At 51.4% G+C, this 19,441-nt stretch overlaps 2 protein-coding genes across 3 annotated transcripts in view; one reads left to right on the top strand and one right to left on the bottom strand.

Moving 5' to 3' along the window:
* Positions 1–19,441, bottom strand: part of FANCM (FA complementation group M) — an 861,212-nt gene that overhangs the window by 558,357 nt on the left and 283,414 nt on the right. The gene's annotated exons all lie outside the window — the stretch shown is intronic.
* LOC147689781 (heme-binding protein 1-like) overlaps positions 9,038–19,441 on the top strand; it is a 113,347-nt gene continuing 102,943 nt past the window's right edge. Inside the window, exon 1 of the mRNA XM_086937266.1 lies at positions 9,038–9,432. Coding sequence (XP_086793392.1) covers positions 9,210–9,432 — 223 coding nt within the window. The 5' untranslated portion in view covers positions 9,038–9,209. The remainder of the gene's footprint in view (positions 9,433–19,441) is intronic.

The following is a 19,441-nucleotide window of genomic DNA, read 5'->3' as shown; positions in this document are numbered from 1 at the left end:
GAACAGTCCAGCCCGAACTGCCAAGCCATGTCTTTCCTGGACCGGAATCAAGCATCCTAGGACCGGTTTCTGGCCTTCTTCAGCCAGGATAGCTTGACTTCCAGTGATGTGGAGAGCATGGGACTCACGTCTGAGCATACCCATCCCACTCAGGGTGACAAATGCAAAAACAACAGTTGATGGACAGAATGCAGAACAATGTCATACGTTCACCCCAATACAGAGATCTGGGCCTAAATCCATAGTTTTTTTGCACTCCTCACCACAGCACAGCATAAAGACATAGGTAAAGTCAATATCTCTGGCTAAACACTTATAAGTTCCCAAAGGCGAGCCCTATTGGATATGCCAATGATTGTTACCTATGTCACTGGAGCGGTGCCTACTGGCCCACTCTTGTAGAGTTCGGAGACTATGTACTTAACTTACTATTGCAATGGGGACGTGGCCTGGTAACATGGCTGGCTAGTCGAGTTTCTGTGTACCTCCGGCCCCGCCATACGAAATCCTGCGGTAATACTGGCGGAATTGTGACCCCCAACTATACCTTCCGACGTCGGGGCATCCTCTGCCTCGAGAATCCTGGCTGGGCTCTGGAAAAGGCGGCCCGCGTACTGAATGTTCAAATTTGGACCCCGGAGGCATCGGGGACGCCGGCTCCCTAAGATGGCGACCCCAGCATGCCAGACGAGATAGGCGGCCGTGGAGAGCTACTGAGGGGGCGGAGACCTGTACCTGGGACCTTTCCAAAGCTGGGACATCTGCTGCAACGGCTGGGTGCGATCCCGGTGGTGTGAGGGCCGTCGCGGGTCACCGGGCCGAGAGGACGCCTGGGGCCCAGCTGCATTGTTTACGCGAGCCCGGGGCTCCGTGAGTGGCGTGCACGGCCCTCCCTGACTCCTGAGAGGCACGCACCCGTCCGCGGCTCGGAGGAAGATGCAGTGATAGCAGTACTTGGAAGCTAGTAATAAGGCTGGGTCTCAGAGGTGGATGCACCGACATTCCAGAAGAATAGGGAAAACCTAATGTAAAGCAGCCTCAGCCTCCCTAAGTGCCGATGTGGAGCTAATTGACAGGATGGCAGCCCCAGCCTGGTACAGAGGATTGTGGGTTCCTGAGCTAAATATATCTCCCAGTTGGCGCAGGTGAGGATCGGCGGTCAAGGAGCCTGTGGTGCGCCCGCCTAGTCTCGGCGCCGAGGGACATTGTGGTGTCTGTACTGCCTGGCGACATTGCAATGTTCTGACTGGGCCGTTGGTTCTGGAGGGGAGTCTGCCCCTCCCTTGAGAGGACACTAAGTCTGCCCCCCCCACTCGTGTGGGGACATTGGCTCTGTCAGCAGGCCGAACGCCTTGCAGAGGTGGGCAACGGCTGGAACAATCGCTTTGGAGGGGGTAGCAGCGCTGGCCGACCGTTGACTCGAAGAACCGGCTTGAAGAGTTGGTGTGGGGCCTGAGACGGGGTGAGGAGGACAGACGAGCAACAGGTGGCCCCCTGTGACGGAGTGTCTCGACCCAGGGAAGGGATAGAACTCTCAGAGGCGCCCAGCCCAACAAAATCATGCAGTATACAGTACCAGGCCCGACCTCCGCTGACCGCATTAGACCTGACCAGGAGCAGACGCCTCTTCATGGCTTAGCGGCCCACGACACGTCACACATTTTGGCGGCCATAAGGGAATCACGAACGGCGCTGGAATCAAAAATGGACGGGATGGCCATGGACATCAACCATCTGCGCCTGGATTTACGGAAAGTGGCAGACAGAGTTACCATTACAGAGGGGGACTTGAGCATGCAGCAGACCGAAGTCCAACAACTGCGTGCAACAGTTTCTGCGCTACAGGAACACAAAACAAGGCTGGAAGACAGGGTGGATGACGCGGAGGGCGGTCGAGGATGAACAACCTCCGCTTTTTGGGCTTTCCAGAAAAATCGGAGGAGCCAGCGGAGGACCTGTTTCTGGAGGAATGGATTGGATCTGCACTCCCAACACTCAGGCTCTCTAAAATGTTTGCGATAGAAAGAGCTCACCGCACCCTCGATCCCCCACCAAAACCAGGAGCCCCACCTAGAGCAATAATCGCACGTTTGTTTAACTTCAGAGACCGGGACACGATCCTCCAATTTATCAGTACTAATGGTCCACCAAAGTTTTAAAATCAGGCCATCCACATCTACCCTGACTAACCAAAAAGGTACAAGACCTCAGAAACGACTTTCTAGGCATCAAGAGAAGACTGTGAGACCTCCATATTAAATATAGCCTAATGTTCTCAGCCCGGCTTCGCGTACAATATGAGGACAGGGTCCACTTCTTTGATACTCCGCAAGAGGTGGCAGAATGGATGGACTCATTGGGCCTGGCTGGGCAGGACCACAACCGCAGCTGGCAGGAGCAGAGACAGAGGATTGGACGGCAACGGAATCAGCAACTTTCTACTGGAGAACAGCGACTCAGACAACGGGACCTACCAGACGGAGGTGGCATTGTGGTAGAGCCGGATGGTACTCTGTTAACGGAGAGGGAGGCAATCCCGATGCAGAATCAGTTCTCTCCACTATGTCTGGTGCAGGAGACACAGTTGGAGCAGGGGGGGGGGGGCGCCAGCCCAGCGAACGAGGAGTCCTGAGACCTTTACAGGCCAGCCAATAAACTGAATTCTGGAGATACCTGGTCACCGAAACCGTGAGTAGGAGACTTGGCCCAGATGGGTCTGAACTTGACCAAGTTGCTCCTACTTGAGGGGTCCCGAGCCCCAGAGACACTGGATTGAGGTGGAGGGGGGTTTTTTTTGGGGGGGGGGGGATGGGCACCATTCCACCACTCTACAGTTGTAGACACTCCGACTGTGGTGTGCCGGGCGGCCTCGCTAGACGGGTGGGGACGCACGGTGCCAGGCAGTTTGGCTATATATCTGTGAGTGGGAGGGTTACTTTTCTTGTGCAAGTGTTTGTTTCCTTCACTGGAACATGGTAGTTGATCTGGGTTCTGGGAGATGAGGTACGGGGAGGGTGGCAGCGATGGGGCGGAGTCCTCAGACCATGGTTGGGAGAATGCAGTGCTACTGCCTGAGGGAGGGGCGTGGGGGGGTTGAGAGTTTACATTGTTATGTTTCACAGTTTCATGCCGGGACTATACTCTGTTTTATCAATGCTTGGTTTATGGGGTTCCAATGCACAGGGTCACACTTTATCACTGGTGGGATCCTCCCCACAAAAGACTTGGGCCATCGTACCATCAGATACCACGCTCATGGTAGGTGATAATCGAAAATATAAATTCATAATGTGGAATGTAATAGGGCTTAATAACATGGTCAAACGGGTGAGGGTGGCGACCTATCTCAGAAGATACAGGATAAGTATAGCCTTTCTGCAAGAGACACACCTGTGGGGAGACTATCTTAAGTATGTCCAGCACAGATGGAGGGGCCAGTTTTTTGCAACTTCCTATTAGGGGTTCGCTAGGGGAGCACTTATATGGATAGTGCCAGGAGTCCCCTTCAAGGCGACGAACACTAGACTAGATCCTGATGGGAGGTTTGTGGTGCTGACGGGGACACTAGATGGACGGCACATAAGCCTGAAAAAAATGTATATGCCGAAATAGTGATGACGGGGAGTTTCTGGGACAGGTGCTGAGTCAGTTGGATCTCGATCCGGAGGTAGAGCTGATTATCGCAGGAGACTTTAATCGTGCCCTGGACGGAGAGCTGGACAGACACCCCCCAGACCAGACACCAAGCCAAAAGTGAGGGATGCCCTTCACCAGATGCTTTACAGCTACCGCCTATTAGACATCTGGCGCCACCGCAATCCTCGAGGACGCGTGTACTCGTGCCACGCGCCTGCTGCCAACACATACAGTAGACTTGCTTATTTATTTATCCAGGTGACATCGGCTCCCCGGGTGGAGGAGACACAATATCTGGCCCGCTATTTGTCCGACCATTCCCCCCTGATGATATCGTACAATCTAGGCCGGTCACGATCTAAAGTACCGCTGTGGAGACTGAACACCGAAGCCCTGACAGACCTGACATACAGAGAGGCGATAACGAAGGGGTTAGATGACTATTTCGATCTGAATTGGGGTACGACTGCCACTAGGGCGCTTGAATGCGATGCAATGAAGGCGGTGTTGCGGGGGGTGTGTATGTCCACAGAGGTGGGGGTACGAAGAATGCTAGAACGGGACCTGCGCCAACAAGAGGAGAGCTTTGTGGTTCTAGAAAGAGAGCTTCCCACTGCGGAGGAAGGGCCGGCCAGGTGGGAGGACCTGCGCCGGAGGATTGGGGACATCTGGGACTCTCTGGGCAAATATAATAGAACCACGAGTAGGAGTCGCTGGTACACAGAGGGGGATAAAGCGGGTCGCCTGTTGGCGCATCTGATTAGAATGAAGACAGCCTCTCCCGATTCTATTGATCAAAACGGAACAGGGCCAATTAGTCCATAAACAGCACGAGATCAACAGAGTATTCACCACCTGTCTACAAAAGATATACTCGGAGCCCAGACCCCCCACAGCGCCCCGGGTGGTGGAGACCTACCTTGCTGAGTTGGAGCTACCGTGTCTTGACCCAGAGTCAGGAATCTATGGGGCCCCCTTTAGTGGTGAGGAGATCAGAGCGGCAATCACCCACTTGAAAACCGCAAAATCCCCTGGGATGGACGGCCTGGCGGCTGAGCTCTATAAGGAGTATGGAGGGGTCTTTATCCCTAAGCTCCTGGAAATCACGGTGGAAGCAGGCGAGATTGGCTTGCTCCCAGACTCCATGCTTGAGGCACTGATCGGTATGATTCCCAAACCAGGGAAAGACCCCATGCTCCCCAGTTCGTATCGGCCAATCTCGATGTTGAACATGGATCTTAAAATTCTTAGCCATGTACTGGTGGGCAGGCTCCTTCCTTATCTTAGGCAGCTGGTTCATGATGACCAGTCCGGTTTTATACCCGGCAGGAATGCGTTGAGGAATATCCGTCGTCTGGCTCATGTTATACAATCGATGGAGGGTGCGACCCGTCAGGATACCCTAGTATTCCTTGATATCGAACAAGCATTCGACTCGATCCGGTGGGAATACTTGTGGCAGGTGCTTCTAAAGATGGGGGAGGGCTTCGTGAATTGGGTGAAATTACTATATGCTCACCCGCTGGCAAGGGTCTGTATGGGTAGATACGTGTCTTATACAATCACAATAGAAAGGGGGACGCAGCAGGGGTGCCCGCTCTCCCCTTTGTTGTTTGCCCTGGGAATGGAGCCACTGGCTTGTCATCTCCGCGGGGTACTTCAGGGACACGACATCCGAGTGGTGGGAAAGGAACATATTGGATCATTGTACGCCGATGATGCACTGGTGTACCTGTGGCGACCGACCCTATCTATTTCGATGCTATTTGCAATATTGGAACAATTTGGGGGCCTCCGGACTTCACATTAATAAATTAAAATTGCAACTATACGCAATTGGGCCGCCAGGTGACAGGGAGGGCGCCCAACCCCCTGAGATGGGGCTTCCCTGGGTACCGGATACACTCCGATACCTCGGGATATGGATAGTCCGGGACAGAGACGTCTTATCACCATAACATGGGGCGGATTATTGGGGATCTTCAGGGCTGTATAACCTTCTGGAACACACTCAAGCTTTTGCTGATGGGGAAGATTGCCTTGATAAAAATGGTGGTTCTGCCTAGATGCCTCTTTACAATGCAGGGTTCCTTCTTTGAAATCCCCCACCGGGTATTTAAGGAAATAGACGCACAGCTTACACGGCTGCTATGGAACGGGAAACGGTGCCGGGTCAGTTTGGAGGTCATGATACGCAAGTGGGGCAAAGGAGGTTTAGAACTTTTGGACTGAGAACTTTACTATTTTGCTTCGCAATTGCAGCACGCTATAGCGTGGCTGGACACCGACCCCTCATGGGAGAGGGCACATATGGAAGACGGCAGCTGGGGGCACTCCTTTGGCAGACAAGTGGATCTCGAGATCCATGTCCTACGCTAGTTCGACTATTAACGACGATCTGGAATCGTGTGATCAAGAGGCTTGTCCGAGAATGACTGTTCGCCCCGGAGGCTGATCTCTGGCTGATGCTGCCCTTCGCTCCAATTGATCGGGTTATGTCGACTGACAAATGGAAAGACGGAGGCTGCTTAATGTTGTCCGATCTCTACCCGGAAAATAGGTTCATTACCTATCAGGAGGCGGTGGCTACCTTTGACTTGGGACTTGGGCAATTTCTGCAGTATGTCAAAATTGCGGCCACAGCAATCGCAAAGGCAGCTATGGCTCTCATTCCCCGAGGCCCCAGACCCCACCCATATCCTGGTTACAATGAGGACAATGGCGGGAGGGCGGAAATTTGTCACCCATCTATGTAGGGCGCTGAGGGAGGATAAAAAACGTGAACCCTTAAAAGTAGAGGAAAAATGGCAGCAGATGTGTCCGCAGGAACTTAAGACCCGGGACTGGAAGAGAATCCACGAGAGCGTATGTAAGGTTTCGGTCTCAACAGATTCAAACAAATGCAGTATAATATAGTACATATGGCCTACCTCTCACTCCATGCTCCATGCCATCAATAGCTCTAGGGATCCGAGGTGCCCCAGGTGTCGCCATGTTCGGGCAGACTTTCCACATATGGTATGGACCTGCCCAATAATTCAGACATACTGGACAGAGGTCCTAGAGGACCTACGTAGGATAACTGGATGGGCTATTGCCATGGAGGCAAGCTCATGTCTCCTCTGATTAATTCCCCGGGACCCTAAATGGAAGACAAGTAGACGGTTCATGATGTTGGGGCTTATAATAGCTAGGAGGCGGATAGCAATACACTGGCTGGTGCAGCAGCGGCCACAGATAACAAGCTGGAGATCAGATCTGCATGAATGGGCACTGGTGGAGGAGGGGCATATACGTGCCACCAGACGGGATGGCAAACTGCCGGAGGTACTGATGGCATGGGGAATGATGGTACAGGAGATAGAGGGACAGGCCCCACAGTGCACACAGATATCGCATGATGAGAAACACCCCACTGGGACGGAGACACACATTCAGGAGGTGAGCTAGAAGGAGACCCCAGACGGCGCTTAAGTTAACCAGATCTAAGGTGCATAGAACCGGCAGGAGGGTGGGGGGTGGGATCGGGGGTGGAGAAGGGAGGGAGGAGTTTTGGGGGGGAGGGGGGTTTGGTTAAAGTTTATTTACTGTGCACCAAATCCTTGTCTAGAGGGGTACACAACTCTTGAGGAGAGTATACGGATGTAATCCTGGGTTCACAATCGGAATGTTCATGGTATCAGATGGCATGTGGGAGAAATGTATTGTATATGAACATGGTTTGTACCTTCCGAAGATTAAAATCAATAAAGGGGGAAAAAACTTACTCTTGCAATAAATAACACTTCCCACTAACCTATCAACAATATCAATGGAATTAATCCAAAATGGAGAGACACAAAAATATTTCTTCATTCACATTTTTTTAAATACTTTTCAGGATTTGTTTTCTAGCAATGTTTCTTATTCTCATGTGTATCAATTTCATAAGATGTTTTTAAATATAAATGCATTTATATTAAAGTTCATGTGAAAATGAACTCCGTCTATCCCCTTTCGTTTTTACCCCGGCTCCAGCACATGGACAATTCTTTGTTTTATTTTGTTCCTATAGTAAATGGTCAGAATTTCTAAATCGGTGTGGTGGTTTTCCAACTGACTACGTCCAAGCAGCCTAATCTCAAGTGAAAGGACCTTTCTTTCTGCAGAAGTACTTTAGGCAAAGAATGTCAACATATTAGGCGCTGCCAAATCATTTACTCTTCCTTAACCAGCAGAAAGTGAGAGGCAGTGGCAATCAAGGGTCCCTCCGCAATCAACAGATACAGGGATGAAGTCCTCAAAAATAAGAACAGCGTGTTGCATTGAGAAATTCACAAGACAGAATAATTGCAATTGCTAACAATCTATGTGATGAACTAATTTTTATTACGAATGAACAATTTACATAACTAATTTGGAAAATATCCAGGCGGAGGAGAAACCCCCAGACTGTGCTGTGCAGCGGTCTGGCGTCGTTTTACAGAGGGGTGTCGCACAGCCTCTCGGTTCAGACAGTCAGTGCGACAGTAGCAGGCTCTTCCCTGGATGAGACGGCTGCGTCCTTCCCTAGCCTAGTCCACGGAAGCGTCACTGGGTGCAGCTGCATGCATATATTACGTTTGAAGAAAGAGCAGCACCTCCAGAGCAGAGTGAGTGACTGCTCAGGCCCCTCACACCCGCTACACCTAACGCGGCATCTCTTCTATGACAGAGAGGGATCTGTCTCACAGAGGAAACTTTGCACGGAGAATCACCTAAAACAGAGAGTAACGGCATCAGTCTCTCACAGATTAGCTACCTCACCTAGCACAGCTTCCCCGAGCCTAGGGCAGAGAAAGTGGGCGTCAGAAATCCTCACAGATGAAGCAGGGAGTTAGCAAGGGCAGACAGAGACTGCAGCGAGCTCTCTCGCAAATGAGGCAAGGAGTTCAGCATCTGGCCCGAAAAGGGAGTGCAGCATCTGGCCCGGGGCAGGGAGTGCAGCATCTCTCCTGGGGCAGGGAGTGCAGCATCTCTCCTGGGGCAGGGAGTTCAGCATCTGGCCCGGGGCAGGGAGTGCAGCATCTCTCCTGGGGCAGGGAGTGCAGCATCCCTCCTGAGGCAGGGAGTGCAGCATCACTCATGGGGCAAGGAGTGCAGCATCACTCATGGGGCAGGGAGTGCAGCATCACTCATGAGGCAGGGAGTGAGTGCGTCACGCCCTCTCAATGAGGGGGCAGAGAGTGCAGCATCTCTCTTGGTGCACGGAGTGAGTGAGGATTCAGGCCCTCCCACACACTGCCTATCCTATGGCAGTCGCCGGTGCACTTCCTCTCACAGATGAGAATAGAGTACATACAGCAGGTCTCGTCGGGCAGGGAGTGAGTGCGTCAGGCCCTCTCACAGCGGAGGCCAAGCGCTGCAGTCGCGCGTCTGGCGCCTCCCCCTGTGAAGAAGGGGCGGCGCGCGGCGGCGGCAGGCTCGGCCTATCCCGGCTGTAAACAGCCCTCCCCGTGCGTGTCTGCCGCGCCGCCTCCCCGCAGGAGCGCTTAAAGCCCGGCGCAGCCTCTGGACTCGGCGGCCACCGGGCACTCCTCACGCACCTCGCCGGCATGCAGCGGGAAGGCTGTCGCATGAGCGGGGCCGGGGGGCCCGAACCCCCGGCCATGATCACCCTGGAGGACCTGGACAGCATGGCCGAGGACGTGGGCTCCGACTCAGCCTACAACAGCAACGGCAGCCTGGAGGACGAGCCCATGGAGGACGAGCAGCAGGAGCGGCTCCTCAGCTACTGGCAGAGCGTGGGCCGGGGCCACCAGGTGGACGTGCCCGAGGGTAAGACCGCGGCGCGAGGGAGGGAGGGCGGAAGGAGCAGCGTTCGGTGAGAGTGACATCTCAACACAGCCTAGCAGCTTGCAGAGAGACTGACAGATGTCAGTGCAGAGGGAGACAGCAGCACTAGTCACACCTCCACTCAGCCTACCAGCTTGCAGAGAGACTGACAGATGTCAGTGCAGAGGGAGACAGCAGCACTAGTCACACCCCCACTCAGCCCTAGTTTGCAGAGTCTGAGAGACTGACAGATGTCAGTGCGGAAGGAGACAGCAGCACTAGTCACACCCCACTCAGCCTAGCAGCTAGCAGAAGCACTGACAGATGTCAGTGCGTGCTGAAGGAGACAGCAGCACTAGTCACACCCCCACTCAGCCTAGCAGCTTGCAGAAGCACTGACAGATGTCAGTGCTGAAGGAGACAGCAGCACTAGTCACACCCCCACTCAGCCTAGCGGCTTGCAGAGAGACTGACAGATGTCAGTGCTGAAGGAGACAGCAGCACTAGTCACACCCCCACTCAGCCCCAGTTTGCAGAGAGACTGACATATGTCAGTGCAGAGGGAGACAGCAGTACTAGTCACACCCCCACTCAGCCCCAGTTTGCAGAGTCTGAGAGACTGACAGATGTCAGTGCGGAATGAGACAGCAGCACTAGTCACACCCCCACTCAGCCCCAGTTTGCAGAGAGACTGACATATGTCAGTGCAGAGGGAGACAGCAGCACTAGTCACACCCCCACTCAGCCTGCCATCTTGCAGGGAGACTGACAGATGTCAGTGCTGAAGGAGACAGCAGCACTAGTCACACCCCCACTCAGCCTAGCAGCTTGCAGAAGCACTGACAGATGTCAGTGCTGAAGGAGACAGCAGCACTAGTCACACCCCCACTCAGCCTAGCAGCTTGCAGAAGCACTGACAGATGTCAGTGCTGAAGGAGACAGCAGCACTAGTCACACCCCCACTCAGCCTAGCGGCTTGCAGAGAGACTGACATATGTCAGTGCTGAAGGAGACAGCAGCACTAGTCACACCCCCACTCAGCCCCAGTTTGCAGAGAGACTGACATATGTCAGTGCAGAGGGAGACAGCAGCACTAGTCACACCCCCACTCAGCCCCATTTTTCAGAGAGACTGACAGATGTCAGTGCGGAATGAGACAGCAGCACTAGTCACTCCCCCACTCAGCCCCAGTTTGCAGAGAGACTGACATATGTCAGTGCAGAGGGAGACAGCAGCACTAATCACACCCCCACTCAGCCCCAGCTTGCAGAGAGACTGACAGATGTCAGTGCAGAGGGAGACAGCAGCACTAGTAACACCCCCACTCAGCCACATTTTTCAGAGAGACTGACAGATGTCAGTGCAGAGGAGACAGCAGCACTAGTCACACCCCCACTCAGCCCCAGCTTGCAGAGAGACTGACAGATGCCAGTGCTGAGGGAGACAGCAGCACTAGTCACACCTCCACTCAGCCTAGCAGCTTGCAGAGAGACTGACAGATGTCAGTGCTGAAGGAGACATCAGCACTAGTCACACCCGCACTCAGCCTAGCAGCTTGCAGAAGCACTGACAGATGTCCGCGCTGAAGGAGATAGCAGCACTAGTTACACCCCCACTCAGCCTAGCAGCTTGCAGAGAGACTGACAGATGTAAGTGCAGAGGAAGACAGCAGCACTAGTCACACCCGCACTCAGCCTAGCAGCTTGCAGAAGCGCTGACAGATGTCCGCGCTGAAGGAGACAGCAGCACTAGTTACACCCCCACTCAGCCTAGCAGCTTGCAGAAAGACTGACAGATGTCAGTGCAGAGGGAGACATCAGCACTAGTCACACCCCCACTCAGCCTAGCAGCAAGCAGAAGCACTGACAGATGTCAGTGCTGAAGGAGACAGCAGCACTAGTCACACCCCCACTCAGCCCCAGTTTGCAGAGAGACTGACAGATGTCATTACTGAGGGAGACAGCAGCACTAGTCGCACCTCCACTCAGCCTCCCAGCTTGCAGAGAGACTGACAGATGTCAGTGCTGAGGGAGACAGCAGCACTAGTCACACCCCCACTCAGCCTACCAGCTTGCAGAGAGACTGACAGATGCCAGTGCTGAGGGATACAGCAGCACTAGTCACACCTCCAGTCAGCCTCCCATCTTGCAGAGAGGCTGACAGATGTCAGTGCTGAAGGAGACAGCAGCACTAGTCACACCCCCACTCAGCCTCCCAGCTTGCAGAGATCTCTGTATTGAGCTATCACAACATATTTCACTGCTGGGGCTGGAGTGCAGTACCAGTGGCGCCTCCACTAAGCTTCGCAGCTTGCAGAGAGATTGACATATGTTAGCGCTTTGGGAGACTGCAGCACCAGTGACATCTTCAGTTAGCCTCGCAGCTTGCAGAAAGCTACAATGTTATGCTATGTTGATTTGTATAGAGCAATAATCACCCGATAGGGAATCCAGTAGCTTGGGCAAGGAGTATAGGTGCGTGTGTGTGGTCCCAAGGCGCTTTGATGGAGAGCCAGTGAGATGTCCTTTCTGCCTCGCAGCTCGAAGAGCTGCCACTGACAGAGATCAGTGCCGAGGGAGACATCAGCGCCGGTGACACCTTCACTGATCCTCCCAGACTGAAGAGGCCTCTGCAGAGAGCTATCATGACAGATTTCACTGCTGGGGCTAGAGAGCAGTACCGGTGACACCTCCACTGAGCCTCGCAGCTTAGAGCTACCGCTGAAAGCTGTCCCTACTGGGAGCAGGCAGCAGTACCGAGGAGGCCTCCAATGAAACCTACACTGGACCTCAGAGCGGAGAGAGGAATCTGTAGAAAGCCAACTCTTCTGAGGACAGCAGCACTGGGAGGACCTTCACAGGGTCCTCATCGGAGCCTCACATTCAGCCAGCCCTTGAGAGAGAGCTTCCAAGGACAGCATCTCTGCACCAGCAAGGACCCTCTAGAGAGACGTCTTCAAAGCCCTGCACCCCTGAGACTGTCTACTGACAACTGTCCATTCCCGCAGAGCTCGTGACTCTTCTAAAGAGTGTGTTGCTAATTTTTCCAGAAAGCATTTCTCCACTGGCAAGGCCTCTGCAGAGAGCTCTACTGAGCCCCATACACCAAAGATCTCCCTACAGAGTGGTCACTCTCAGAGACCACATTTCTGCACCAACGACACCTCTGCTTACAACCAACATCATGCCCAAATATAACCGCATTCCAACAATGAGTAGTCTATTGAATACCATCGCTTTGATTCATTATTGAATTAAATTTACCCGGGATTTCAATGTTAGTAAGTTCTTTTAACCAAAGACAGTGTTCTTCTCCAGCGGACACGAAGGCTTCTCACAAAAACTGTGAAATAGACCCCATAAAATCACATGCACACCTGCGATGAAAGTTTGACATTACACCCACAACCTTCTTCTACTAAACAATCACGTTGAAGATATCGGACAGCAGGAATGCATGCTTTCAAAAATCACATTTGAAGACATTTGGCAGACTGGGACAACGGACAGTGTCCAAGATCACTTCAGCAGGCTTACATCGAGAGGTGCAGGCACAGTGGACGTGCGTCTGTGAGCCCTGCTTACTGACCAGAGCATGCGCAGGCTTTTCCCCAGGGATGGATTATCCTGTCTTTCTTCGTAAACTGACATCTGATTAACGTCTGCAAATAGAGGATTTACCAGGCATCGTTACTGTAAGTGCCCAGTGGCAGAATCCGGAGACAGACTGCTTCGATGAGACTGGAGGAATAAGCAAGAAAAAAACAGAAATTGCCTGCATTGGGAAACAATATTTGTATGTATCTGCACATTTGCACACGTAGCCAACTGCAGGAATCTGCAATATTGTACCCGTCATTTTCGCCAATCATTAATCAATGGGAATAAGAGAAACTGGTCTTTCCATCTCAGCTTAGGGTTCAATCAAACGCACTTCATTTTAGAACCCTCACCAGGTGATTACTGTTGGCTAGGCTTCACTTCCGTCAGGCATTTGGGAAGCTACAAGCATAGGTCATCTACCCGACTCAAGATCGAGTATAAATTCTTCGTAACAGTTGCTTTCCTTTAGAGATTCCCCAATCCATGTATAGCTCTTCCATCTTTCAGATTTATCTACAGCTCTCTGACCCCCACCCAAATAAGCCCCTGAAATGAAAACATTTAAGTAAGTCAACTGCAGGCTCTGTATTTAGCATCAACACTCTGGGTGTCCAGAGCTGATCATCAAGAGCTTGAGCCATGCCAGATTTTCAGGACGTCCGCCTAGGATAAATTTACATACAATGAATCTAAAAGGGAACCATTTAGTACTCAACACTTATCTTGAACATCTGGCCCACATGGACCAATGATGTCTTGGATGCTACACTGGGTGCACCTGATTCACTGTGTCACCTCAGCACTTAATTCAATGAAGGGAAGAGCTGCCTACAACACAGAACTACATTTCTCAAACTTTTTAAAAACAGAGCAATGTGAACTTAATGAAACATACATCAAAAATGTAAATTGTTACCAGAATACATCATTTAATTAGGGTGTGCTTTACCGGTTTCCCATTCAATTAACAGGACCCAAACACCCCAGCTGCTTATTACTATTTTAACTACAGCCTCAACCCCAGACAGACCAGTCTATACCAGTTAAGAACTTAGTTATCGGTCTCTGTCCAGCACATATAATCTTCTAGAGTGGCATCCTAGCCTGATAACATTTTGGGAGAAAGGTATTTTTGTTTAAGCAAAATGGATGCTGCTGTTGTGCGTGCCAGTGTTTATTGAATTAAGTGATATTGACACAGCAGTCTTTGTGCAATATTGATTTCATTGTACTACCCCACCGGTAGCGGTTGAGGTGCAACTCGAAGGAGAAGGTAAATGACACAATAAATGGATTAATGGAATATACCCTGATGGCACATCCCAATGATAACATGATAAAAGTATCTAGTAATATTCTGTGGTGTCCACCCAGAAGCAGAGATGGAGCAATGCAACAAAGTCCCGACCCGCCAGAATAAATGGGTCTACGGGGTCAGCAAGGAGGCGCAGAAGGCCACCTCAACGGAAACCCAGAACAAAAATTCCACTGATTGGATCAGGACATTTTAGCTGCTCATTATCACTTATCACACAGACCGACCAGTTTGTAACTGGGAAGAACAGTAAGAATCTACCTGGTCCACTAGAAGCGGTGTTGGTGCAACCGGATGATTAAAGAAATAACTCAATATAGAATACAGCAAGAATTTACGCCGTCCACCCAGACACACTGATGGTGCAACGGAATAATTAAAGAAGTAACTCGATATAGAATTTAGCTTAATATACGTGGTTCACCCAGATGCAATGATGGTGCAACCTGATAATTAAAGACACATCTCAGTATAGAACGTAATAAGAATAGGCACAGTCCACCTGGAAGTGGCAACAGTGCAACCAGATGATTAAAGAAACACCTCAGTATAGAATGTAATAAAAAATTACGCAGTCCACCTAGAAGGGGCAATGGTGTAACCTGGTGATTAAAGAAGCACCAGTGTAAAATGTAGAATTAATTTATAGGGTCCACACATAAGTCGAGAATGTGCAACTCAAAGAAATCCACAAATACCACAGTAGACTGATCTTCGGGGTCCACAGACACGGATGCGTTAATTTATTTTCTTGCAGCCTCTTGTGTGAAGCAAATGTTTTAATAGCACCCCAGTTAAGCCACACAGTAGACATAAAAGAAATACTGCAGTTTGGGAATTCTGAATGCCAAGTGATGCCTCACTTCTCCCCTCATGCGGGCATTCACGTTGGATGGCCATCGGCCCATGGGCTCATCCACCTGTGTCAGCAAGGCCTTCACTTTCCTGCCTGTAGTATTCAGTAATTCATACACAGCACAGCGCCTGGGCAACGCTTTTGCTAACAATTGAAGTTAGTGCACACAAAACGACACGGGCAATTGCACTGATTTCTTGCAAGTTTAAAGCCCCCCCCCCCCCAAGGGCTGTACTAAAGTGGGAACTTGGTCACTTGTCTGGAGAGTGGCATGATGCGTCTCTGGAACAAACCAGACAGAAATAATCGTGCTACCAGAGAGGGCCAGGCAAATGTAGGTCATCAGACGGATCTATGTCCATTGTGCTTCAGATACTCGGCCCTGCTACTGTCGCGCAGAGACAGCCGCCACTTCTCAAAACATTCATTTATAAGGAGTAGTTTCTGTCCTGTAACTCCAGTTCTGTAGTAGGGGTATCTCTGTTATAGTCATAATCTAGTGAATAGTCCCGCCCATGTGCGTGGACCCCGGCAATCAAAAATAATCTCTTAAGTTGTCAAAATAATGCAGAAACTGCAAAGACACTTAAGAGAGAATTTAAAGACAAATAATGCAGCCTATATCCACAGGCTACACTGTCCAGTACTTCAACTAGAAATTCCACCAAAAATCACCACACACAGCACAGCCTGCTAGTTTCTACCATAGAGAAACTTGCCTCCCCCAGTCAAAGACTCAGGAATGATAGAGAGGAAGGTAGGGACAGACAAGCCCCATAGGCTGCCATTATGTGGCTTAAATAGGATACTGTGCCTTTAAGAGAACTTTCCAGAACTTCTCCCAGTATCCCAGAATGCATAGCAGGTCCCTCTACTTTCAGTTCCTTTTTGAAGGCGAAGCACGCCAGACCTGTCGCATTCTTTACATGATGAAAAATCTCCACCGGGGAGGAGGGCGGGCGCTTATGACTATAACAGAGATACCCCTACTACAGAACTGGAGTTACAGGACAGAAACTACTCCTTCTGTAGTAGGGGATCTCTGTGTATAGTCATAATCTAGTGAATAGAATGGCAAGCCCATCCATACACCAAAGCGGCGGTGGAGAAAAATACATAACGCCACTACTGTGCGAACAAATTCCGCAGCGAAGCCTGGCCAACCTGAGCGTCTGCCCTGGCGTCAGTGTCCAGGCAGTAATGCTTAGCAAAGGTATGAACCGACTTCCAAGTGGCTGCCTTGCAGATTTCAGCAATCGGCACTTTACGGAGCAGAGCCGTCGTGGCAGCTTTGCCCCTGGTGGAATGAGCCTTAGGCTTACCTCCTAAGGTCTTATTAGCCTTCTGATAACACAATTGTATGCAGGACACAATCCACCTAGAGATGGACTGCTTAGAGGTAGCAAGACCCGTCCTGACTGATCCATAATTAATAAACAACTGGTCAGACCTACGAATATCCTTGGTTTTATCCAGATAAAATTTCAACACCCTCCTAACATCCAGGGAATGGAGAGACCTCTCCGCTGGGGATGAAGGGTTCTGAAAAAACGTAGGCAAAGTTATAGTCTGGTTGACATGAAAATCAGAAATAACCTTGGGAAGAAATTTAGGGTGAGTACGCATAACAACCTTAGCAGCATGAAATACAGTATAAGGTTCATTACAACACAACGCCTGAATTTCACTCACCCTGCGGGCCGATGTAATGGCCACGAGGAACGCCGCCTTCCAGGACAGGTGCTGCAACGAAGCCTTATGAATAGGTTCAAAAGGCTCCTTCATCAATCTTGACAGCACCACATTCAATTCCCATGAAGGCGAGGGAAGCCTGACAGGAGGGAATACTTTCTTCAAACCTTCCAGAAAATCTTTGATCACCGGGATCTGGAAAAAGGAAGTCTGTGAAGGACATTTCCTGTAGGCAGTCAATGCAGCAAGATGTACCTTAATGGAATGGACATTAAGGCCAGACTGCGCCAAATGTAAAAGGTAAGGAAGGATGACATCTTCCTTGCAGGTCGTAGGATCATGGTTCTTGTACTGGCACCAGATACAAAACCTCTTCCACTTGTAAGCATATGAAGTCCGAGTGGAAGGTCTCTTAGACTCCTTCAGTATGTCCATGCAGTCATCGGGCAGATTCAGATGGCCATATTGCACTATCTCAGGAGCCATGCCGCCAAACTCAAAGACGAGAGGTTGGGGTGTAACATCCGTCCCCCGAAGTTCGTGAGAAGGTCCGGCCTGCACGGCAACCGAATGTGAGGAAGGAGAGACCGGTGAAGTAGGTCCGTGAACCACCACTGCCTGGGCCACTCCGGGGCGATGAGTATCATCCGAGCTCTGGACCTGGCCAGCTTGATGAGCACCGCCGGAATCAGGGGAATGGGAGGAAAGGCGTACAGAAAGCCGTTCGTCCAGTTGATCCATAACGCATTCCCCAGCGTCCCTTGCTGGAAGTACATGGAGGCGAAGTCTCTGCACTTGCTGTTTTCGGCGGTGGCGAACAAATCTACGTCTGGAGTTCCCCACCTTGCGAAGACTTCTCCTAGTACTTCGTAGTTTATGACCCATTCGTGGTTTTCCTGAAGCAGTCTGATCAGTGCGTCTGCCTGAACATTCTGCACACCTGGTAGATGGGTGGCCGTTATCGTCAGTCCTCTGGCCAGGAGCCAGTGCCAGATAGTTTGCGCCTCCTGTGACAGAGTGCGCGATCTCGAGCCCCCCTGCTTGTTGAGGTAATACATCGTGGTGGTATTGTCCGTCTGTACAAGCAGAGAGTTGGTCCGGAAGGGCGGAAGAAAGGCCTTCAGTGCCAAGTGAACAGCCCTGAGTTCCAGGAAATTGATGTGATACGTGGCCTTCATCGGTGACCACGTGCCTTGAATCTGTAGAGTCCCGGAGTGCGCTCCCCATCCCAGAAGAGACGCATCCGTCACAACAGTCTGCGTGGGAATGTCCTTGTGAAAGGGAACCCCTCTGAGGAGATTCTCCGCCGAACACCACCACTTCAGAGACTGAAGAGCATGCAGCGACAGTCGAATCTTGTCGTCCAAAGATCCTTTCCTCTGATCCCACTGGTCCTCCAAGCACTCCTGCAACGGTCTCATGTGCAGCTGTGCGTGTGGCGTCAGGAAGATACAAGAGGCCATCGATCCCAGTAGAGAAGACACCGTCCTCACTGTTGTAGATGGAGTCGTCATAAGAGCCTGAGCCTTCCGAAGGAGTGATAATCGTCGCTCTTCCGAAGGAGACACGCTTGCTGGCAGCGTATTGATGGAGGCTCCCAAGTACTGTATGCATTGGACCGGAGTCGGGACAGAGTCGGGACAGACTTGGCCATGTTGATGTGCAGCCCCAGCTTGTTCAGGAGAACGCACGTCTTCTGGAAGTGTGCTCGCGCTTCCGAGAAGGAGGATGCCTTGATCAACCAATCGTCCAAGTAAGGGTAGACGAACACCTTGTTCTTCCTCAGGTGTGCTGCTACCACCGCCATGCACTTCGAGAACGTTCTCGGCGCAGACTTCAGTCCGAATGGGAGTACTGTGTATTGATAGTGATTGGTGCCGACTTGGAACCGCAGGAACTTCCTGTGTGTGTGTGCAATGGGCACATGGAAGTAAGCATCCTGTAGGTCTATAGCGCAAAGCCAGTCTCCCTGTTGCAACTGAGGGTAAATCTGATGCAACGACAGCATGCAGAACTTTTCCCTGCGAATCCATTTGTTTGCTTGTCACAAATCCAGAATGGGCCTGAACTCGTTCTTGTCCTTCTTGCGAACCAGAAAGAACCGGTAGTACAGACCTCTTCCTCTCTGAGACCGAGGTACGTCTTCTATCGCCCTTTTCCTTAACAGGACATCCGCTTCCGCCTGAAGCTCGCGCAGTTGAAACTGCGAGCTGACCGGGGGAATCGCTGGAGGAGGGCTGGTGAACCGAAGACTGTATCCATTGCAAACAATATTCAGCACCCACTTGTCCTGAGTAATTTTTCTCCACTCTGCCAGAAAAAGTTGGATGCTTCCCCCTACCGGAGTGGGTAACGGATCCGGGGGAAGTAAGTTCCTAGGGCCTAGACCCAGCCTGGCCCTTGGGCGCCGGAGCTGACTGCTGGCCTCCCCTGCCCTTCTGCCGCTTCTGGAACGGCTTACGGAACTGCTGCTGCTGTTGCGAGTGCCCCGAAGCCTGTCCTCTTCCTCGGCCTTGTCCGCCGAACCGCCGCTGGAAGGGGCGGTAC

This window comes from Lissotriton vulgaris, chromosome 9 (genome assembly GCF_964263255.1).
Source record: "Lissotriton vulgaris chromosome 9, aLisVul1.2, whole genome shotgun sequence".
Taxonomy (NCBI): Eukaryota; Metazoa; Chordata; class Amphibia; order Caudata; family Salamandridae; genus Lissotriton; species Lissotriton vulgaris.
This window is presented reverse-complemented; position numbering and strand designations above follow the sequence as displayed.